The sequence below is a fragment of the Limulus polyphemus genome, unplaced genomic scaffold, assembly GCF_000517525.1.
Source record: "Limulus polyphemus unplaced genomic scaffold, Limulus_polyphemus-2.1.2 Scaffold335, whole genome shotgun sequence".
Lineage (NCBI taxonomy): Eukaryota > Metazoa > Arthropoda > Merostomata > Xiphosura > Limulidae > Limulus > Limulus polyphemus.
Genome location: NW_013665945.1, coordinates 606192 through 632184, shown reverse-complemented (window position 1 = coordinate 632184; position 25993 = coordinate 606192). Strand labels below are relative to the sequence as shown.

General features: G+C 34.2%; 1 protein-coding gene across 3 annotated transcripts in view; it reads left to right on the top strand.

The window, feature by feature from the left end:
- Positions 1 to 879: 879 nt before the first annotated feature.
- LOC106457468 (Down syndrome cell adhesion molecule-like protein Dscam2) overlaps positions 880 to 25993 on the top strand; it is a 134235-nt gene continuing 109121 nt past the window's right edge. For all 3 annotated transcript variants that reach the window (XM_022383413.1, XM_022383412.1, XM_022383414.1), the window contains exons 1-2: positions 880 to 1014; positions 14477 to 14794. In XM_022383413.1, coding sequence (XP_022239121.1) covers positions 960 to 1014; positions 14477 to 14794 — 373 coding nt within the window. In that variant the 5' untranslated portion in view covers positions 880 to 959. The remainder of the gene's footprint in view (positions 1015 to 14476; positions 14795 to 25993) is intronic.

Genomic DNA, 25993 nt, shown 5'->3' with positions numbered 1-25993 from the left:
TAGCGCAGATAGCTCTCGTGTAGCTTTGCGCGAAATTCAAAACAAACAAACAAACAATCCTTAATTAAATATTAGAAAGAACTCACACACGTTTTCATCGATCGCACATAGTAAAACTTTCGTATTTTTTATTCACAACACTTCACCAGGTTTACTTGGCATCATCAAGTTCCAGGTAAACCTGGTGAAGTGTTATGAACAAAATAAACAAAGGTTTTAGTATGTACAACCGATAAAAACTTTCTCTTTTCGCTTTTTTTTGTGGCAAATATTTTTGATTTTTTTGTTATCTGATGAAGTTTACAGTGCTTGGAAATGTTCATGGATATATCACAATACTGAATTTCCTTTAACGGACTTTTCGATGAATCCGTCGGGCGAGTTTTTTTTTCTTTTCAACTCAAAAATCTGAGGGAGTGAGAGAAAAAGCTACTCTGGAGAGATAGCCCTTGGATCACATTACCATATCAAAAAATAATTCGCGCTTCTTTTCTTGCAGGGAAATCTTATCAACTCCTGCTAGAGTCTTACAATATTTCCCGGGATCTTTGCAATTTGCCTTCCTTGCCATCTCTACCTCACCGTCCATTGTTGCTTCATCCATTATTCATGTCCCATTAGACATTGTCATTTCTTATTAAGCAAGCTCCTCAACAAGCTTTTTTGCGCATGAAAAGTGGCTGCAAAACAAACCAAGCGAAAGAGCGAGCGCACGAGAGAAAACGCGATATCGAAGAGTATGTCGAGGATAGAGACGAAGTGAGTAAGTAACGGAAGTAGCGATTGGCTCTTAGGAAGACAAATTTCTGTCTTCAGTTGAAGAGTTAGCTTGGATACATTTCAACTGATTCACATTTACCAAGTTTCCGATAGGAACAGGAGCATCGCACGCGTGGCTCGTGCTGACACTCAGTGAAGGAATCACATTCAGTATTTAAACACTCTGGAAAGATTAGGTCATGACTTGGTCAGTGGGCAGTGCCCATGTATTGCTACTTTTTCTGTATAGCTCAGGTAGGAAATTTATTTGTTTCTCCACACCTTAAAAAAAGAGCCAAGAATGTGTAAAATTAACTTACTTTTTAAACATGTCCGAACGGGTTTTGAAGTAAAATATCTTTAAAAAATTTTTTCCAGCTTAACACGGAATATGAAAATTGTGAAAACTTGTTTGGCTACACAATCGAAATGTCACGAGTTTTTGTAAAAGGCTTAACAACCGTTTTGTTAAATACTCATAGCTTTTCTATGTATAGTTGTAAGCTCTGCGAAAGATATCAATAATAGCTTGATGAACATAATTTCTCTGCTGTTTTTAAATCACGAAAAGATCTTGCATTAGTTTAAGCGTCAGAATTAATATCCACACACACATTTATGCATAAACTAAGTCACAGTCATGCTGTATACTCTAAATAGTTAATATCTTCTTTCACAACTCCTCTTGTTTTTGTTTTTTTTTGTTCTGTTGTTTGCTTATATAATATTTTCTATTTCACATGTATATTCCTAGGCGAAGAAATCAGTTAGGCTAAAAAGGAGCGTTATCCTTCTAGGCCCTGTGTGGGCTTGGCCAATGGCCATTTCGCAAAAATATGTGGCCAACTCGTAGAATTATCGATAGTGTGTTTTTTAACTGGTCAGAGAAAAATAATGCCAAATCTCTCATTCATATTTCACGATTTCGTAATTTTGAAAACGTATTTTTTTTTGTACTTTTGCGTTGTGTTTACTATTGACCTTGACTATCGTTAGAATCCTGAAATAAATTTATTTAGCTGAAATTTTCTGTTTTATTAATAGTGTGGCCATTTCTGTGATGGACTGGCCACATCTATGGCCAGGAAAAAAATTTGGTTGCCCACCCATGCTCTAAGCTATAGCTGATGGGGCAGGTTAATATCGTTTAATAGTTTGAAGGTTGGCATACATTATATGTCCACGTTTTACCACGTATAATTAAATAAATGTTCCACTTGAAGAATATAAGTGCCGTATTTTCTGAGGGTATATCCCTCTAATTCCTGTAGAATTACCGTGTTCAGGTTCTCGCATGCACTTTAGTCCCCACCCTCCCTGTGATACTTATAGTTGCGTGCTCAGTGTAGTTATTTTGCGGGTAGCACAAAAAACAAACAAAAATTCTCGGTTTCATCTGATTCTGTGCTGAAACAAACTTGAAGATCTCCGAGTTACTAAGTTTTTACTTTAGACTGATTGTAGAGCTTAAACCTCTACTAAGCAGAACAATTTTAAAATTAAAAGTCATCGGTAAAGGTCAAAGGTCGTCATATGCAAAAAATAATTGTTTTCCTTGATTCTCGATCTTCCTTAATGAGTGTCTTCTGTGGGTTGAAAATAAGTTAAAGTAAAAGGTTAAGGTAATTTGCGAATATATAAATAATTTCGATGCTAAAATATCAAAAACTGTTGACCCAATAAACGTAGCTGTCAACAGCATTTCGCCTGACTGTTGTTTATTATAACCCGTTAGACATCTTCCACGACCCCTTCCATTTGATTTGTAATCCATTGTTTGAAAAATGGTGGTCTAGACTCCAGTGAAGGCAAATATATACTCATAAAAAAGCAGACTTGTTTAAGTGTACCATTAATGCTTTTCATTTTTAACTGGGATCAGCTATGCATACAAAGTTAAAAGAATAAACAATTCTTCCATTTCATCTCAAACTACTGCATTGGAAGAAAGCTAAGGAGAAGAGCGAAATGGTAATTTCATGATTGTCATACAAAAGTTTTTTGTAAGAAACAATGTCCTTGTTAACTTATGTTTACATCTCGTAAGGCTCTAAACAATATATTTTCTCGCAAATGGTATTTAAAATACAGAACCTTTATTATAAGGAACAATGATATAATTAAACCATACTAACTAAGAGTAAATATGAAGCCCATTCGATTCGCCACATGAAATTGAATTATACCGGTTTCACCGCTAATAAATAACCCTGGACAAGGGAAAATCGAAAAACAAAAACAAGACTAGGCTTCGTATAGTAGAGTAATTTATATTATATGTATGATGTTTTTTGTTTTATTTTACTCACCACAGTGAATCCGGTATAACTCAGTGACAATGGTGAATCGAGTGATAGATTAGGCTTAATGTTTAATATTAGTTGCTTAAACAGTTTGTCTGAAGAATAATTCAGAAGAATAAATTAGTAACATCAATGTTACGTTTCCTTGAAATCTTTTATCAAAATAGGTTAACTTTGGTGAGTACAGAGCAACTAAAAACACCATAGACGTACTTAGAGTTAAGTGTTAAAAGTGTTCTGTTTCAGGTTTTCTTTGGAAGAGACACAATACCAAATTGTTACTCCGAACAATGATAGGTAAAAGTAACGTAGACTGCTTGGAAGAGACACAATACCAAATTGTTACTCCGAACAATGATAGGTAAAAGTAACGTAGACTGCTTCTAGCTTATCGTATCTTTTGTACTTTTTACCTTTCTTTTTAATTAGCAGAAAACTAGTTTACTGTTTATTGTAATTAGTTCCTAAGGGCTTAACTGTTGAATTTAATTAGCTCTTCAGCGTCAGGAAGAAGGGATGATGCTTTGATATTATGTGCTTAAGCCTCACGATAATATCTATGAGTTGTAATCATGATGAGTGACATCAAGCACTCTCGAAACTGTCCGACAAGAAAACTAATGGAGTTATAATTTCGAGTCACTGACAGGACGAGTGTTAAAGAATCATCTAAAGCGTACTTGTGAAGTGACGTTTCATAAAGGTTAAACATCACTGACAACTGGACCACTATTTTGTAAATAATAAGAAATACCGTGAACAAAACAAACCTCATTAAATATGACATTTTATAGATCAGGCTTACTTAGGAATAAGTCAGAGCAACATATGGGTATAATATTAACGATACTTTTTAATTTTTGAAATAGGACAAGTTAGCATACTGGCGCAATATTAATGATGCTTAAGCTAAGAAATGTTTTAGGCCAGTATATTGGTCAATATGTCCATTTTTAATATTGGAACTAGGACAAAGTAACATAATATTAACGATTTTTTGCTGTCAGCAACAAACTTTTCTATTCTTAAAATCCTCAAGTTAACTAGTTAATTTATAATTAAAAATAAGATTCGTTTACGTAAATGATAAACTAAAATTAATTACTATAAGAACATCTGTTGGGTCTTTTAATGTCGTCTAAGATATGCAGCAGTTGGTCTAATAAAGCATGGCATTGAATTCTTTAAAAGCATGGCATCAATTTATTATCAAACAAAAATTCTTTTCCCTAGAAATCTGTAATTCATCTGTTCATCGTAGTTTAATAATTGTATGACGAGGCCTTGTTATATCGCACACAGTTTTTCCCATTAGTTGCAATGTTAATTTGTAAAAAGAAAAATTACTTACGTACAGTGCCGTTGCCACGGGGGCGCAATGCGCCCTCTAAAAACTGCTTTAAAAATAAAATAATGCCTCTTGTTATTTTTTTCGAACTTGAATAGTTGCAATGTTCTCATGTATAAAAATATTAGGTAACCGAAGTAACAGTTGCTGTAGATCAATATTTATAAAATAAAATATATTTGTACTTATGCTTTGGGCTTTTGTGTTTTTTTATCGCATCGACGGCTGCATAAAGCTGACGTGGATTATTCAGATTCGTCAGACTTCAAATAAATTGTTATTGATCGATGCAACGTTAATCGTTCGTTTATTAATAAAATAAGAATCATAACTGAATGTTAAACAACGTGTTGCTACTTACACAAAACAAGAGCATAGTTGAATACACTAAATTATTCGTGTTGGATATGAATTATTGCGCAAGAAGGGAACTGTATGCACTCATCGAACAATGAAGATAGGAAACCGCTCTCTCATTCTTGTTCATGGTTAGATTTACATTGTTTGAGGCATTATTATTGACGGAAAGATTCTATCCACGGCATCCGTTTTGTTCTTCAGAGGTGAGGAAATGTCACTTTAGTTGTTAGCAGGCACTTTAGTAAATTCTATATAATAGTTTAGGAATCGGTCTTCGCGAGCATGCTTTGCTGGATGAAGTTAAGCTGATTCTGCAAAATACTGAAGGTGATGATAACAGTGTAACAGTACAAGACCATCAGCCTGCAGGAAATAGAAGACGTCGTAAAAACTCTGGTTTTAAAGACTATATTGATGACCATCTGCAAACAGATAACACCAATTTGTCAGAAAATGATAACCTCAAACGATCGTGGTTCTGTCTAATTGACAATATCCTGGTTGAGCTTGATGAACGTTTCTCGGAGAAAAATTCGCATCTTATTCGTGCCATGGAGTCACTAAATCCCGAACCAGAACATTTCTTTGACAAAGGCCGAATGGGATTTCTCGCAGATTTGATCGACCTTGAAATGGACAGCTTTGTTTTGGCTCAAATTGATGTTGCCAAAAAAATACACCAGTGACCACTGGAGGAAAAACGACAAACATAATCTGGTGTCTGTTTTGCAATAGCTTTTCCATTCGAAATCGAAGGACCTTCCTGCCATTACAGAACTGTATGAGGCAGCATTAACAATTGGATCCTCAAGTGCAACATGTGAAAGAGTTTTTTCTGCTCTGACAAATGTGCTTACAGACCTCCGTCAGTCGATGTCTCATGAAAGGCTGGCAAACTTGATCCTCATCGGGTTTGAGAAGTGCATCCTTGATGATATATGTCAGAGTGTTGATGGGAAGCATAATATATTGAGAGACTTCAATTCTTTCATAATAGACGATTACAGTTGTTTTAATAACAAAATTTGGACTTGGTTCACATTGCTTTAATTAATTACAAGGGTCCAATCAACTTTCCCTGAGACTGACTCGTGCTGTGTGTTTTGATTAACCTACCAGTTGATACCTAACTTAAGCTCTTGTTGGCAGATATCAAAGATTTTTTCATTAGTGAATTCGCTTACGAATTAATAAGGATGATAACAAAAATTTATAACGAAAACTGAAAATGATTACAATGTACTCGCGCCCTTTGAGTCTGTCATTGCGCCCTCAATGTGTACGTTTTGGCTACGACACTGCTTACGTATCATCTGATATTACTACAAGTAGTTTCTTAATTATAACTAAATATTGAGAGAGGATTTTCTAGAGAGCGCTGTAAAGGTTCTGTAGGAATTCTGATCTTCTCCATGCTAAACAGCTGGGAAATTCATATTTCTTGCTATTTAACAAACGTTGTATTTGTCTGTAAACCATAGACAATTTTATGTAAAGAGTAGTGCTGCTAATTGTCAGGCTGCTCTCCGGTCAGTAGACAGAAATTAGGGACTGCTGGACCTAAACCCAAGGGTCCTAAAATGGATGTTTAGCCCGCGTACGCGTAAGATGCCATTTAGGTTGAAATTAAGGTTGAATTCAGATTGGAAATTTCAGGTTGAAATCTTAATTTTTAGAATTTAAAGTAAGAAATAATAATGTTCCACAGTTTTTCTTCGCCTGCTGGTATGAATTTGTTATTTATAAATAATTGATATTAATTACTGATCATAGCAGACTATCTAATTAGAGAAAAACTAAAGATCAACCTCATAATGAGCTCCCCCCCCCCACCCGTAAAGGAACAGCGATATGTATGCGGATTTAGAACACTAGAAAACGGGGTTTCGATACCTGTGGTGGGCAGCGCACAGATAGCCCTTTATGTAGCTTTGTGCTTAATTCCAAACAAACCTGGTAATGAGTACAGCCAACTAGGTATATTTTTGTTACATTCTTTCTTTTAAAGATTATAATCCATCGTTTCATCAATTGGGTACCCTCGCTGTTAACGTTATTTTCGGCCATAAACCCAATAACATCCCAAGAGGTTCGACCAGCTTAGGATATTTAGTGTCAGTCTTAAATCTATATACTAAGCTAATTTAACTACAACCAGTGATTATAATTCAATAGCTCGAAGCCATCTTAGTGTAATAACTTCGCTTAAAATGCTGTTTGTTCTTTTTAGCTTATATTACAATAAACAAAATATTCAAAAAGCAACTTCAAATATTTCGCCAGTCACAGCTGTGTTTCAAAAGTCATCATTGTTTTGAGTTCACACGTTGTTAAACAAGTATTATACTTTCACCGTGTAACAAATAAATTCTTCCACGTTTATTTTAGAATATTTATTCATTCGATTGTTGAAGTTTAACATAAAACGTCGTACTATATGTCAAAATTTTTGAGATTGCTTATTTCTTCACACAAAGCTACAAAAGGGCTGTGCATAGAAGGAGTTAGTCATAACACTCATCGCCAAATCTTAGGCTACTTTTGTATGACGGAATAGTGGTATTTCACCGTGCTTTTATAGTGCACCCACAGTTTCAAAGTGTCGAGCGCGTTTTTGCCGCAACGGTCCGCGAACCTCATACCCTCGGATTCACATTTCGAGCGCACTAACCATCAGGCCACGTCCGACCCAAGGTTTTTAAACTTAAGGACAACTTGCCTGTTAGAGAGCTTATTTCGACTAACAGTATTACCGTTATTATCATTCATTGAAGAAGGGAATATAACTTAAAGTTACACATAAGTATCAAAATTAAGGTGCTTTTTTCAGTACAATTTAAAATTTACAAATACACTAAAACTGTAGTCGAACTTTGGAAAAAATCACTTGCAGAAGAAACAGAGAGTATGTCGTACAACGATCTTTTTAGTATTTTTGAACTTTTTTACAGAATTATATTTTACGTATATTTTACAACATAAACAGTTACATGTTATTTCAAGTGTAATTCGGCTTCATCAACGTTTAGTTGAGCCGAAAGAAATACAAAGAAACATCAGGATCAGTCTTCTTGAAAAACGAGACTTTTTTTTACTCTTAATCCAATATCTACAGATTTACCGAGGTCACATTAACTACTTTTTCTTTTCGCGAATGTTGCCCAGAGTATTCTGGTGAAGTTGTGCTGTGAATCGTTATATCCTACCGTGAATGCTGTCTAACGAAGGCTGAAATGGAGTCTACATTGATTAGCATACCACTAGATATTCAAATTCCTTCTGCTTGCTCAACTAGTTAGGCTCATCAAGACTCAGACGATAGAATTTAACTTTGAGTTTTTTTTTACCATTTCACTGAAGAATTAACTTTTGTTGAATTTGATGCTTAATTATGTGTTCCAATTTAGTGCACGCTTGTAGATGGCCAGCAGGAAGAAAAAGAAACTGTATACGACTCGATTATTACTTCTTTTATACAAAAAAAAAACGTTTTCGGAATTGGTTTGACTTTTATCAAAAGAAGCATGGCACATGACAATTACGATGCCCGCATCATTAATAACTGTTCGTTTTTTTGTGTGTGTATGATGCATTTGTTTTGTATAATTTGCAAAATATTCAAGTTTTGTAATTAAATTCATTATCAAATATATTATTTGAGTACAATTATTAGCAATATATTTTTATTTTAAACGGTTTCTTAGCAATGGGTTGATTATATATTTATTTGTTTGTTTCAGAATTTTTTGCAAAGTTACACAAAGGCTATCTGCACATTTTCGCCCCTAATTTTGAATTGAAACGCTATAGGGAACAGCAGTTAATCAAGCAGCACCCACCGCCAACTCTTGGTCTTCCCTTCTCTGATAAAATAGTGGGATTTTATTTGCACCCACGGTCCCAAAGTGCGAGGCGCGTTCTTGAGACCATGGGTTGCGAACCATGAATTTCTAAATTTACAATTCGGGCAGAGTTGTGTTAGTGAAATCAAACACTCAAATTTACCTACTGAAGTTAATGTTAAAACATTAATGCTAAAGATAAAAGTAACGAAAAATCATAGCAACTCGTGCACCTAAAAACCGTATTGTGTTAGACCACTAGTAACAGTATCATATGATGTTGTAACTTCGTTCTTTAGTTAGTGGTTCTTATAAACTATGTGATGAAAATTATTTAAATTGTAATCCATTTGACGAGAATAAATTACTGTATTCCATCCTTTAACGTTTCCACAGACTTGATCACTTGTACACTGTTGCTACTTGTTGTAGTCCTACATTACAAATTTCATTAACTAATGTAAGACAGATCAATTTACTTGTACTGTACTTACTGGTTTCACTAACTTAAATTATATTAAAATGGCTTATACAGATGTCGGGAGTTTTTGGAATATCTAATTAACTTATGAAGATATCTATCTGAATGACCTAATGTGACAGTAAAATAATAAAACTTTTTTCTGGTGCAAATAGTTTTGAAATTCAATAATAAATAAGTGGCAAAATTACATACTTTTGTAAAAATCAACAAATGACCTTATTATTAATAAAATATGTTAACTAAAAGCTCGGCCAAAATGCATAATTAATTTTGAGTAGAGCAGTTAAACTTAATATCTTACAGAATTGAGGAAAAACAAGACAATTGTACGTTTCATAAATAGTCGTTTATTACGACCACGGTTTCACCAGTAAAATCATCATCAGGTACCACTTCATGTGTCACGACTGCAATGGTGTATCTATAGGTCAAATATGACGTTCGATAGAAACGAGAATTAAAGAATACTCAAGAAGCTGGAAATTAAGTAAAATGGATCCAACCTTTGCATCCCACCTTATTGAAACTAAACACCAATTTCATCCAGAAACAAAACTGCAAAAGTTTACATAACCGTGAAAAAGGTAAAAAAACTAGACAGTCTGGAAATTTTAGAAATAAATAAATGTCTAAAAACAAATCCAGAAAAAGTTCTAAATGACCAAATCAACTTAAGCTCCTCCCTATTTGTCCCTAGGTAAATGTCAAGCTCACTTTCAGTTCTTTGTTTAAACATATGTATGTATAAACCCTGATGATGCCTTTACTGGCGAAACCATGGTCGTAATTAACGATTTACTTGTGAAACGTAAAGTTGTCTTGTTTTTCCTCAATTCTGTAATTATGGAGTTTCACCAAGTACCGACGGTTTCAAGTATGAATTACTTAATATCTTACTTCAGAATTATTTTATGATTATAAAAAAACACAACTCAAGTATGAATGCGTTATTGTATCATTTTTTAAATTTCTTTTTTTTTTACACAATTAGGAATTTTAACGTTTTAGTGATTTTAGAGTAAATTTAAGTTAATTTTTAATTTTCTGTTCTTTTTTGTATTTAATGGAAAACTATAAAACTTCTTACAGGAACTCAAACTAAGATAAAGTTATTTCAAAGACAGGATAAATCTCTAATGCTGTAGAATCCTTACTTATGTTTGGAGTCTGTTTTTCTCCTTCATCATTTTCCACATTCCGCTTCCAAGAGAATTTTATTTCTATTTTCTATATCGATTCTTCAAGTCACTTTTGACAGTAATTATAGAATTCGAAAACAATAACGATGTGACTTTTCTCCCTTTATTTTTTCTGTATCGTTTTATCCTCAGTCTCTTTTGTTTATAACGTGTACCTCTTGTAAGCTTTTTATTTCACTATTACGTCGACTACTGGTCAATATTGCGCTCGGAAGTACTATACTTAAGTTCTGTATTACTTATACCATCCGTCAAAAAAGAACTTTTGAAGATTCAACCCTCTAACAGATTGTCGCTAAAATTATGATCAGTTATCATCAACAGAGTATAATACAAAAAACCGAAATTCTATACTGGTGATTTAGTGCTAAACGTTTAGAATTTTTTTGTGTGTACAATAGTAACTATGTAATACTTTCATGGTAATAGCTCATATCTGATAAACAGGGAAAAGCAGATGAAGTCTTATTAAATGTGTTTGAAATATGAATCCATCAGAATAAAATGTGGCACGCAATTTTTCTCTCACTTCGAATATGAAGTAGTTTATGTACCATTTAAAATATTTGGTGTGTTTTAATAAACTAATAAAATCAATTACACCACATTTAATTCAGAAACTATTGAATAAGGTGAAAGTAATTCGTAGGTGCAGTTTTCTCCAGACTATAACAAAAACTATTTATTGGAATATCTATTTTACTATTGTGTAAACATAATTTTTCTGAATAAAGGCTAGGTATGCACGTGAATTGTGTAATATTAAAGTAAGGAATAAAATGAAATATAAAACAAAGTCTTCAGACAAACCAGACTATTTCAATTTCTTAATAACAGCTTAACCAGAACTGACACAATACAATACTCTTACACTATTTTTGTTTTACTTATTCGACTTAATGAGTCGTTTTATATTGCGCTCCATTATATATATATATTAATTTGAGGCCTCCGGTGGCCCAGTTGTAATTCTAAGGGGTTATAACGTTAAAAATCGGCAGCCGATTGTGTGTAGTTTTGTGTTTAACAACATAAAAACACACACAAAAAAAATCTGAGTTCAGAGATTAAAATGGTGTTTAACTTTTTTGGCACATACGGAAGTAATTCAGGATTGTTAAGAATGAAATATTTTGAAGATTTTTAACTTTAAAAAAAGCATAATTTATTTTGAGAAAGTATCAAATAACGCAAAATATCTTATATATTTATAAACTGAGATGCTTTAGCTTTGTTTTCTGTGAAAAATTCTAAAATTCTGCATTTTTTCAAAACTCATTAGAAAATTATACAAAAAGATGGATAATTAGTTTCTGTAGTAGCCTATTGTGTAGCTTTGAGCTAGAACAAACAAAACCTTCTCTACTTACCGTCGTAATTAAGGGTGAATTTTTTTTGTAATAGATAACATTGTATTTTATTCATTTTACTTGTATAGTTATTTTTTTTTGTGTGATATCGTATATAGCCATACATATAATTTTCCATCATTATAGAAGTAATCGTTACAGTAGTATTTTCGGCAGTCTGAAAATAACAAAATATAAGAAATCCAACAGAAAATCGTATTTAATATTCGACAGGATTTATAGATTAAATTAGATATAAACCACCCTTCAGAAATCAAAATTTATTCAGATCTAAAGACATATTACCTACTCTTTGCGTTTGTCCCACGGTAGGTCGGCGGTAAGTTTACAACGCTAAAATCCCTGGTTCGATTTCGCGCGTTAGACACACTGCAGAGAGCCAAATGTGGCTTTACTCTAAAACAAACAAACTGCCAATGGACTCATGGATTATGTAGAAATATACTTTTGGTGGCTGTAATGCCACTTACATTACCAAAACAATAGGTTAAGTGAAAAAAAAATAATTAAACATTTGTTGTTGTTAAACAAATGTTTATACAATTTTATTCAATTATGTACCAGCTGCCCAGTGCCGGCTAACAATACGAAGAATTAAATTGTGGCGGAATGCTACAAGTTCTTCAAATACCTATATAATGATAGGTTTCTTTTTTGTGAGTGTAAAACACTTAAATACATCATTTCAAATAGGTTAATTACGTTTACGGGCTTATGAACACATGAGAATTTGTAGCAGAACTGGAAAACTACTGCCAAATACTCTAGACTTATACACATACTGAAAGCAGCAGTCACCTCAATTCGATTAAATATTTTTAAAATATCTCATATGGATCAGCAGCGAACTGGACTCTAGATAAAAGCTAGAGAGAAGCCTACTGGTTTGTCATAAAAATAATAAAAGCACATACTTAAGAATTATGGGTAATAATTTAATGTTAAAACACTAGTCGTACATAGGTCAGGTGATCAGCAAATCCTTCACAAGATAGGAAATAACATCTTCAGCAGAAATATTAAGTAAATCTTTTACAATTCACCTCGTTATTGGTAGAATTAACACACATGTTAAATTAAATGTTAATAAGATAGCTATAGACAATGTTTCCCGTGTAGCCCCGGTGGGTCAGTTCGTGCCTGAGCTGGGTCTTTAAGTCTATTCTGTATACAAGACTGTTCAGTTTAAGAGTTATTATTTAGTTTAGTTAATATTTAATGATTATTTAGTTTTCATAACAAAAGTGTTAAAAGTTCGTTATGTACGATAGTTATGACAAGTTTCGTTACGTAACTCTGTACGAGTCGTAGGTTGTAATATTGTTGACGTCATCTTACTCGAAGCTTCTAAGTCTTTCTCGTTATGTATAATATCGTTGTTACTAGAGAGCTAGATATTTTTATATTTTTCTGTCGCGTGTTATAATTATGTACAGATACAGAGAGAAAAAAACTTAAGTTAGTGAAAGAAAAGCGAAGTTAGACTGTGTGATTGTGAGTTTAGCCGTAAGGGGCGATTTCTAAAGTGAGTTTCACAGCTTGTATTGAAAAACAGAGACAAAGGAGAATGATTTGTCTTGTCAAAGGGTGTTATAAAGTAATTGAACCCACATGTGTGAACTTTGACGAAAAGGAGACAATTATTTAAAGGTCTGGATACAACTGTGGTAGCGAGCAGTTATAGTGGTGATTTTGAAGTGAGTTTCACAGTCTGTATTGAAAGAACAGAGATAGAAAATAATAATTTGTCTTGTCAAATGGGTTCTAAGGTAATTGAACCCGTCTGATGTATAAGAGAATTATCTAAAGTTCTGGATACAACTGTGGTAACCCACATGGTAACGTAAGTGAATTTATCACTGATTGTATTGTCATAACAGAGGAGATAAAAAGTAATTCGTCTTTTTAATTGGGTTCTAAAGCAATTGAACCACCCTATGTGGAGTTTTGACAAAAAAATTAAATTATTTAAAGCTCTAGATTCAACTGTGATAACCTATATATATATATGTAGATAATTTTTTTACTGGTTTTGAATATATTATTTAAAAACAAGTAGATTGTGTGCTGTCCGTTTATTGTTGAAATTTATTGCCAACAAGTCACAGGCACCTACTGTAAAGAATACGGTTCTATAAAGATCTAACAATGCCCCGGTGGGTCATTCTGCACTTGAGCTGGGTCATTAAGAGCGTCTAGTATTAATGTTTGTTTGTTGTTAAACACAAAGTACACAGTGAGTTATCGATGCTATGCTTAACATGGGTATCGAAACCAAGTTTTTAGCGTTATAAGTCTCCAGACTTAACGCTGAGCCTCTAGGAAGCCTATTTATTTTACACGAGCTCCCAACTCTAAATAATAACACAACTTCACTTGGGTCTGTTCAAAATAACTTTATGTAATTCCACAAAGAAAAGCAATAAAACATTGAATATTGTAACATGTATGTTGTTTTACACCCATCCTCAAACCTTTTGATTTTATTTCATTATTCTACTTTGTATTTTCATTCCTTATCTTGGATCTTTGTAACTTACCTTTTATCTTATTCAATGTAGCTTGCTGTTTATTTCGAAACGTTTAAGTATTAAATGTCTCTTGCAGTTTCATGAGAATCTAAAGTGATGTTTGTTACCGTTTCATAAGAATCTAATGTAATGTTTGTTACCGTTCCCGTTCTGTTTTTCTATATGATTAGATCTCTTTTAGTTTTGAAATAAAAAATATATTTTCCTTCCAGGTTTTGTTTTCTATGTAAATCTCTATACGTTCTGAAATAATGTTTAATTCGTCATACTTTCTCTGAAGTTTCTATAGCTGAAGACCACAGAGGACCATTATTTGATGTGGAGCCTCCATCTAGGGTCGTATTTTACAACAACACTGAAGCTGCTATTCCGTGTTCCGCCACTGGAAATCCGAATCCCCTTATTAGCTGGAGGGATGAGCGCGGAGATGAAGTTAAAGATATTCCCAATTTACGTTACATTAACCAAGACGGCTCTTTAATATTTCCGCCATTTTCAGCTACTGAATACCGTCAAGACATTCATTCAGTTGTTTACACATGTGTGGTATCGAACACTGTTGGGACTGTAAGAAGTCGAGACGTACACGTGAGAGCAGGTAAGGACTTGGATGTAGCTTGTTGTTCAATATGATGTGTGTGTGTGTGTGCACGTAAATCTTTTCTTTTGTACTAACTGAACAAAAAATATATAATTAAAAATCAATAAGATGGTTGGAAACTTTGACTGCATGCTTATGTATTTGGTTAAAAAGAATATTTTGACTTTACCTTCCATTAGATGTGGCGTGGCATGGCCAGGTGATTAAGGCGCTCGACTCCCAATCTGTAGGTCGCGGGTTCGAATCCCCGTCCCATCAAACATGTTCGCCCTTTAAGCCTTGGGGCGTAATAATGTGACGGTCAATCCCACTATTCGTTGGTAAAATAGTAGCCCAAGAGCTGCCTTCCTTATAGTCTTTCACTGTCAAATTAGGGACGGCTAGCGCAGATAGCCCTCGTATAGCTTTGCGCGAAATTAAAAAGAAACCCAATTTTCTTTTAACTCGATGTTTGTGGTTAAATGGTTTTATAGAAATGATGAAAAACTATACAGATCTAGCGAGAAAAGGAAGCATTAATAGCAACTTGTCGTGGAAACAAGTTTGACTTAGAGAGTCCTTTGTTGTAGTAAATCATACTTAAGGTTATACAACTTGGCATTCGTTTTGAATAAATAAAAAAGTCATCACGAGTAAGTAATAAAGACCAAAGCCAAACCTAAAATACAAAACAGGTTAAAAAATATGAAAATTGCCTAATGTAAGGACGTCTAAGCAACATTACTATCAAGATGAAAACATGTTGCATATATATTATATACAATGTGGAATGTTCATTAGTCTGGACGGCCTTCATTACATTGCCAAGCACTTAATATCACATTAGTTATATTTCTTAATATACTGTTTTTAATATACTTTTATTGGTATTTAATGGCCGAGTTAATTTACCTCAAGCTGGTTTTTGTACAGTTTTCCTTTACAAGTTTCTTTCATTATAAGAAACATATTTATGCTAATTATCAAGCAAGTGCAAAATAATTGATGTCATATTTAAAACTGTTCTTTGTTGTATGAATTCTACCAGTTCTCGGAAGAAAGTGGAAAATGATACGTAATTACTGCTACTGGAGGAATTTTCCGTTGAAGAATTTGCATTGAAGCAATTATCCCTCAATATCAGCCACCTTCAAATTTTTACAAGTTTAGAAGCGCAAGCGTTAACATTTTGGAGATTCTATAAAAAGTTTTTTTTACAAACTACATAAAACTTCCGTTGTTACCAAAACCTCTTCTGTCTACAAAGCGTACTTTCGAAAACAAAAAACAATCTCGCTTAAATACTCTGATTTTATTGTTACTTTAAAACTGAAAACGTGTAGTTCTTTTTTTTTAAAGTTGCGAGGTTTTTTCTTCTTTAGAATAATAAAAGTCCAAAGTTGTGTTTCAGTTCTCCTGATTGCTATACATCACGCAATTTATCCCAATCTTCAAAGATCACATTAATGAAATAGAGAGTCTCCAACAAACCAAGTTAATGTGGAGAAGCGAGAAGAAAACTGCAGAGATAGAAATCAATAATCTTGTATATATTTACAGAATGTATTACAGGAGCACTTTTGATGTGTTACAGGGTGGCCACGGCTCACCAGCTAAGAATCCCGGAACCTAAAAGCGTGTAGTGTGTAGGTAAAAATGACCAGATTGAAACGATATTACCCCATATGAGGGAATATTATAAAAATACGTGCTTTCATGTGCATTAGTCTACCAGTGTATGAATAAGACCTGATGGACTGTGCAGTTGTATTCAGTCTTGCCCAGTGTGCTCAGTTGTAATCACTTTTGTCCTGTGTGTAAGACATGCTAGACGGTTTAGTTGTCACTTTTGGCCTGTGTGTAATGCATTCTAGACGGTTCAGTTGTCACTATTGGCCTTTGTGTGAGACATACTAGACGGTTCAGTTGTCAGTTTTTGTTTGTGTTCAGTTGTTCCTTTTAGCCTGTGTGTAAGACATACCAGATGGTTGAGTTGTCACTTTTGGTCTGCGTTTTCAGTTGTAGTCACTTTTGTTCTGTGTGTTTAGTTGTAGTCACTTTTGGCCTGTGTGTAAGACATACTAGACGGTTCAATTGCCACTTTTGGTCTGTGCTTTCAGTTGTAGTCGCTTTTGTTCTGTGTGTTCAGTTTTAGTCACTTTTGTCCTGTGTGTAAGACATGCTAGACGGTTTAGTTGTAGTCACTTTTGGCCTGTGTTTAAGACATAGTAGACGATTCAGTTGTCACTTTTGGTCTGTGCGTAAGACATATTAGAGGTTCAGTTGTCACTTTTGGTCTGTGTGCTAGTGAGACTCGCTAGACTGTACAGTTGTGTAACTCTTCAACCGATGTGACTTGGTTAAGATGAATCTGAATATAGATATGTCGGAAATAAACAAACATAAATAATGTGTCTGTGACTGTGTGTTTACGAAGTGCAGCATTATAGATACATGTGCGCAGGCTGTAATGTGAGATGAATCTGTTGCAATTAGGCGTATTGGAACATTGTGCAACTGGAATATAATTTAAGGGGTAAAACAATATTTCAACCTATCATTTGTTTTTATCGTTCTCTACCACAGCGCATTTATTCCCCCCACACTTTTTTGTAGGTGTACTTGCTCGCAATTTTTTTTATCGAAATAAATAATGTAATTGTAGTTGTAATCTTGTTTTTGTAGAAAATGTATAATTAATTCTAGTTAGTGTTAACTAGTCTACCTAATTCTATATCAGTTGCCCATAATTGTAATTTTTTTTCAACAATGAATCGCTTCGTTATCACAGTGACAACAATTGAACATAATACCACAGCTAAAACAATGGTCACAGTTATCACAGTGATAACAATTGAATATAATACCACAGCCAAAGCAATAGTGATACTCAACGGTAATATACGATTACATGAATAATATAAATCTAGTCAGTTTGATCTTTGTTTCGGAGTTTCTGTGCAAATCTACGAATTGGGCTATCTGTGCATAGCTACTCCTAATTTTGAACTATTAGGCTAGAGAGAAGGCAGCTAGTCAATAGCGTTCACCGCCAACTCTTCGTATACTCTTGTCTGACCGAATATTGGGATTTGAGAAATCACTCTTATTAAATCTCAATGGTCCAAAAATGTAAAGCGCGTATTAGCTGAAACGGGCCGCGAACCATGAACTCTCGGACTGAGAATTCGAGCAGACTATTCTACTACTCCACGAACGATCCAGAATTTATAGTTTGTACCTTAAAAAAGACTTATAAGTCTAAATGAAGGGAAACGGAGAAAAAAAATAGAAGAACAGACGTATAATATTTTACTTGATGGATGAATAAAATACAAAAATAACCTTGATATAAGGATTCGAGCAGACTTTATACACACTTTCCTGAATGCGAAAATTTCTTTCATGTTAACAATATTGCTCAACTTCTCGTATTAAAGACGTTTTCAAAACCCCCACACACACACTATATATATATATATATACAGAAACATGTATATGAGATTATACACATAAGACCTATTTTCCTGGAAATAAGTCTTCCTTGTCTGATGATTGAAATTTTACCATGAGTAAGTAATGCATGCGACATTTTCTCCTCCAATAAATATGTAAAGAGGGAAACCGATCCCGGATCTCTATCTTTTTCTGTTACAGGATCGATATTTCCTTTTCTGTGGTGCAACAGCTGGGCTTTTACTTACAGTGTTTAGATACGATATGCTAAACCTTGTAAATACAAATTCGTATGTTTAAAAAGAAGCTTTCTCATACAGTCAAAACTGAAACATTCAGGAAAGGAGACTAAATTATTCATTTTCTATAGAGGAGTTGGACAAGAGAATAATGATGTAACGCAAATATAGAGTATTAATGCAGAATGATATTTCATTCTCAATATCCGTGCAAAGAATTAATAAATAAGTAGCGCCACATATAAGTGACAAACAAGTAAAACTAAGGAAATAAACATAATGAAAATAGTAGAATATATTCTATTGGAATATGTAGATGAAGAATTAGATCCCAAGCAGTGATTAGAATACGCCGTCTATTAGTTTTAACCTCTATTCGTAAAGTTAAATTGAAATTTAAAATTAGAAGCAGATAAGGTCGACCAAAACCATAATGTTCCAGATTAAAACTACCACTTACGGCCTATAACAGTTGCTTGTTTCAGAAGTTTCGCTCACAGCTACACAAGCTCACTCTGTGCATAGCTGTCCCTAAAGAGACTAGAGAAAAGTCAACAACACTTTCTAACATATCTTGGGCTACTCTTGTCTAATGGAATATTGGTATTTCACCGTGACTCTATAGCACATCCACGTCTTCAAAGTGCGGGACGTGTTTCTGTGGCAACGCGTTGTGCGAACCTTGGATTCACGGTCCGAGTTCACTAACTAATAGGCCACACCCGGCCCTATAGCTAGTTGCGGCAAAGCAGCTACTCTAATGAAACAAAACATAAAAAGAGAGAATAGGTAGTTAAAAACAGATTAGTTAGGACAGTGAGTAAAATTAATCTCCAGTATTTAGTAGCTATTTTACGTTTACATCTAATGTTAAAAGGGCGAATGATATACAACCATCTCTTTTTAACTTCGATATTCTTTTCAGAACTTCAGATAACTAGACAAAGAAAAACAAATCAAGGTGTACATTTATGAAAGCAAATATCTCTAAAATACAAACCACAGAGTGCTGTATTTATATCCTTGTAAAATAAGTCGAGTGATATTTTATTTTCCTGGCACCAAGCCGGCAAAATCCAATTTCCGTTCCTTATGTAGCAGCATATATTGTTCTAGTTGTCATGCTGCTCATCTAAGTATGGCGGTGAAAATTTAAAGATAAAAGTCTCTTACCTGTTGTTTTCGTTCATATATTTTGTTGTTTTTGTGTGATGTTAGGAACAACTTTCTTCCCACAACTCACTGTTTTACATGTTGGTTGGTGTGTATCCGCTCCAATTTATAAATTAAAATTTCATTTAACGTGTGAATCGAGAGACTATAGGTCAAAATCAATTAATAGACGACGTTACCACATTCTGTATTTGCGTCTTTCTTCTGCATGTACATCTGTAGTGATATATTCTATGATCCCTATACAGATATTGGCCAAAAAATAAAAACAAAACTCATTATTTATTTGTCTTTTGGACTCGCCCATCATTTGATGAGTAAAGAGGCAATAAAACGATGGACTGTCTTTGCTGGGCCCACCACGGATATCGAAATACGGGTTTTATAGTTATAAGCCTTCAGACTTACTACTGAGCTATTACTGGTGGGAGGGGGAGCTTTACAAAGATACATTATTAATTGTTGGGACCAGATTATTTAGTGTCGGTAGCAGCTCCAGCAATGAACCTGTACGATGACATCAAAGATAGTATGAGGCCATCTACGTCAATAAGAACAATGTGAATAGAACTGTAACCAAAGGTGCACCTATAGTGTTGACCAGTATATATAATGTGGTGAAACGATACCAAGACAGCAATTAAAAGGCCAATGGAACACTCGCAACAAAGGCATAGTCTACATAAAGCCTCGATATGAGCATTTTTAATGCTGTATGGGCTTATATAATAACTAAGAAGGTCCATAGGCAACCAAACAACTTGGCTGAATTTGTAAGAAGTAATACAAGACGTTTGGAACGATAGTCCAGAATCGTAAATTGATAAATTTATGGTAGTATACAAACATACTCTGTTAAAACAAATACAGTGTATTAGTGCAATGTACAAATAATTCGCTTTTCATTTGTTTTTTATGTATTAATGTTCTGTATTATGTATTAATACACTGCATTATGTATTAATGATAACCTGGCCATTTAGTTGCAAGCAGTCATTGCCTGTGACTGTTCTCTACAGATGGGAGAGTCAAAGTTTGGCGACAGCCCCATAAAACCTTGGATTCTTGTTGGTTATTTTTACTCTGCAAACAGCTGGAGGTAGAATAATGATGTGGGGAGCATTTTCATGACATAAACTGGGTCCTTCGGTCTCTTTGAAACGGTCGCATTATATCCCATATATATCTCGGTATCCTCTGGAATCAAGTGCATTCTCTCTTTTCATCACAAGGTGATGAGTATTTTCAAGACAGTGTCACCATTCGGTAGTGTTCATTTTGGTTTTAACAACTTCAGGAGAAGCTCCACCATCTTCCCTGTCCGCCACAATATGGAGAACGTGCTGTCAGGGCATGTACTTCTTTACTGGAGGATTTTGAAATAATATTTTTGATGAATTCCATTAACATAGTATGCGGTTGTCGAACGCATTATCGGGAAAGAGTTAAAAAAAATGTGAGCCAAATTTGTTTTACTTGTTTGTTCTATGGATATGCGTATCTATGTGTTTTTGACCTAGATATTTGAAATTAGATATACTAGAAAAATGATAATCTTCGTGCAGACGGGAGATGGATGGAGGAGGCCAGACCTACCAAGAGCGACGGTTTTGAAACCCGTACTGTAACGAGATATGTAGGTCTATAACAAGGCAGTTTGAAGCCGGTAATGTAACGAGATATGTAGGTCTATAACAAGGCAGTTTGAAGCCGGTAATGTAACGAGATATGTAGGTCTATAACAAGGCAGTTTGAAGCCGGTAATGTAATCGAAATGGACAACATTCCTGACTTTGACAACCGATATAGAGAAAGTTATTTTTCAAAAGATACATCTTTCACACTAGAAGGTAATTATTTTAGTTATATCAGGATGATATTAAATACACACACACACATATATATATATATATCCCTAACGCATTTGGGTGCTATTACCACAGACATTATCCGCTATAATAAGTTGACAACCTGGATCGATAACGGTAATACGATATATATATATATATATATATATATGTGTGTGTGCGCGCGTGTGCGTATACATAACATTATAGCAACTATATATATATATGTATACATATATAATTCACTTATCAATTATGTAATCAATAATCGATTTAGAACAATGGTTCAGATACGTAGTCAAACGTCAGACGCTTTATACAGCATAAGTTGGTAATAATATGTAGATGCAGAATCTCAGACACATAACACACGTAAACACATTGCAGTCAATATCAGTTATGGAACAACAGAACAGAATAAATTGATAATCTGAGCCCTTTCAAAAGGAAGACCTTTCTTCTCCTGTTTAAGTGATTTAAAGAAACATATTTCCAAAACATTTTGACATTGCCAGGACTTTGCCTTTTTAAAAGTTATATATTTTTTTCCTTTACAGTTCAATACGCCTTTATTAGAAAAACATATTACTTTAGGTTTAGCTATCTGCGATAAAAATCACGCTAGACTTTCGATTTGTTTTTGTTATCAAACTTCTCTTAATTTTCCTTAAAGGAGTTCATATTTTTTAAATTTCTTGTTCTATAAATAGTATCATAATCCAACCCAGCTGATGAGTTATGGAGTTAAACGAAAGATCTCATTGATCTCATTGATTGATAACAGACAGCAGATATATCTGAAAGGCTATTTGTATATACAGCCAATTTGTAAGCCGTAATAGTCACTTTATGAGAAATGTGGGAATAACATCTGCAGTATACCATGGTTTTTTATAATGCTTCCCTTTTGGTTTCAATGCTTCCCCAGCTTTCGGCGTTCGACCCCTCAACTTTGAGTATTATACAATGTTTTACAGCTCTGGCATAGAGCTTATTGTGTGTATTATTAAAGAACTGGCAGTGTAACATCTCAACTAACAATGTTTGTAAATGTGAATTTTAATATTCGTCACAATAGAAGTTATCTAACCTATATAAAAGCCAGTTGTGTTACATCACGCTTGTTTTCCCGAAATAGGAGGAGTCATAAAAGCCAAAATGCATTTATCCAGATAGAATAGTTCGATTACTGTCGGCCTGGCATGGCCAGGTGGTTAGGGCGCACGACTGAGGGTCGCGGGTTTGAATCCCCGTCCCACCAAACATGCTCGCCCTTTCAGCCGTGGGGGCGTTATAATGTGACGGTCAATCCCACTATTCGCTGGTAAAAGAGTAGCCCAAGAGTTGGCGGTGGGTGGTGATGACTAACTGCCTTCCTTCTAGTCTTACACTGCTAAATTAGGAACGGCTAGCGCAGATAGCCCTCGTGTAGGTTTGCGCGAAATTCAAAAATAAACAAACAAACAATCGATTACTGTCTGCCCATTACGATTTTAGTGACGGGGTGCAAGAGGGCCATGAAGTGTGTGTGTGTTCCGTGAAACCTTATATGTATAATGAGTGTTGGTATAACAAACCATAAAATAAAGACGTAGTGTGGGTCACCTAGCCTAGAGCCAAGTACATAAAATATATTATGAAAGTAAAAATGTCGATTCCATTTTAAACTTGCATCGTTTCTGAATCAAGCTATTTTCTGTTATATCACTAACGGTTTTAATAAAAAAAAACTCATTAAACAACGGAGACTAAATCAAGAAATCAACACATATTTTTCCACTTGCTATGTACTTTTATTTAAATATTTTTCCAATTTTGTCTATACATTTCATTGATTGTTGTGGTTACTACCTCGACTGCACTTTTCAGCCTGTTTGTTGGTCAAGCTTGAATTCGCAAAATTTATTTATTTCAGGTAGCTAAGAAATGTGAGGTTAGGGTATACTATGGGGTGGGAGTGGTAGTGCTTGGTCCGTCATTTTTGGCGGGCTATACGATAATATATAATAAACTACCAACTTAGTTGATAAAAACTTTTCCCTTCGAACAAAAACACTATGAATCATATTAATGTCAACAACGAAAGAAGATACTGGACTGTTTGTTACTATAATGCTTAACAATAATTGCACTCTCGAATCATATATAGGTAACAATAACAGGAGAACATTTTATATTATTTGTTACTACAATATCTAACAATAAGTTAACTGTTACGCTACATGTTAATACCAATAATAGATTTTATTCAATAATAACTGAACCGTCATGCTTTATATATATATTTGCCTCCCCCCCCAGTGGAACAGCGGTATGTCTATGGACTTCCAACGCTAGAATCCGGGTTTCGATACCCGTGATGGGCAGAGCACAGATAGTCCATTGTGTAGCCTTGTGCTTAACTTCAAACAAACAAACAATATATATATATTAATACAATAATGAAATAATTTTTGTAGTATATATTACCACAATACCTAACAATAATTGAACCGCCGATAACACGGAATTCGATTTTCCAGTACAGTGAACATGTTAAGAAACGTTTTACCTGCACCACTTCCCATAGAAAGAGTTTGTTTGTTCTCTATCACGAGCTTTGTATTGTGCAAATAGCTTTCATAGCTGAAAACCTCGCTCTCATTCACGAATCCACAAAACATGGCACTAGTCATGTAAATATAAAACAGATCCTTAGAAATTATGTTCTACGACTTTTCTTCTGTCATGATGTATACATTTCGATTACTTGTGTATTTGATTTCGTAAAATCTTGGCGAACGAAATGCATTTTTCTTCACTTCGTTGATAAAGGTATGAAAATACAAAAGTTCAGCACACAAGTAATACATCTTACACACACTGCGCATATATTCACAAATAATCCATCTTACACACTATGCGCACATATTCACAAACAATACATCTTACACACTATGCACACATATTCACAAATAATATATCTTACACACTCTGCGCACATATTCACAAATAATCCATCTTACACACTATGCACACATATTCACAAATAATCAATCTTACACACTATGCACACATATTCACAAATAAGATATCTTAGACACACTGCGCACTTATTCACAAATAATCCATCTTACACACTATGCACACATATTCACAAATAATATATCTTACACACACTGCGCACTTATTCACAAATAATATATCTTACACACTATGCACATATATTCACAAATAATACATCTTACACACTATGCACACATATTCACAAATAATACATCTTACACACACTGCGCACTTATTCACAAATAATCCATCTTACACACTATGCGCACTTATTCACAAATAATCCATCTTACACACTATGCACACATATTCACAAATAATACATCTTACACACACTGCGCACTTATTCACAAATAATCTATCTTACACACTATGCGCATATATTCACAAATAATCCATCTTACACACTATGCACACATATTCACAAATAATCCATCTTACACACTATGCGCATATATTCACAAATAATCCATCTTGCACACTATGCGCATATATTAGATACAACACATAATTTTCCTCTTACTGCTTATGTTGGTTGAGGTCTTGTCGATCATATCCAAGACTAGAAATCATCGATTGATCTAAAATGATCAAAACGGATACAGTGAGAAGAACAAAGTATCTCATTCTTACTTATTCTTCTTCTACTTCACAGTATTTGTCCAATTTTGATTGGATTCTAACATTTTTGGATGACCTTTCCTTAAGACCAGTTTTATCTTCAATAATAACCCCAACATGACTGCATCTACAAGTTTGTATTTCATGTAAACATCACACCTTCTCTCCTTGTTCAGTCATACAGAAAACAGGTCTTCTATAAGTAAATTACTTTCATCAAAATCTTGACACAAACGAACGGAAGAACAATTTTAAAATGAATTTGTATCTGCAAGAGGGGAACCGATGAGCACAAAAGTTGTATTGTTTGAAAGCTCTAATAATTATCGTTTAAAGGCCTTTTCAATGATTTTTATCGTTTCCCAAATATTGTGATGACCACAATAGCCGCTTGTTTCTGTATGACCGATTCCCCGTTTTAGGGTAAAAATAAAGCTTTTACTTCCTTGTTTGCAATATAAAGTTTTGTCTCACCTTTGTACTATGAAGCAATGTAAATAAACAATTGTATCGCCAGGATTGTTGCACGGCTTTGTCTCACCTTCGTACTATGAAACTGTAAATAATAAACAACCGTATCGCCAGAACTATTGTAGCAGATCGATTAGTTTTGACCAATTACTCTTCATAAGGTTGAAGTTCATAATTTGTGAGTTTAATACATAATGCTATAAGTTGTATAGAAGCTGCAACAATGCTGAATTACAATAACACAATTGTCGCATAACACTAGCAATACTGCAATTATAAGTCATATACAGTATGAAGTAAAAATAGTTCGTATAAAATATAACTCTTTTTGTAGACTTCCGCTGATGAATCTTTTAGCCCCAATT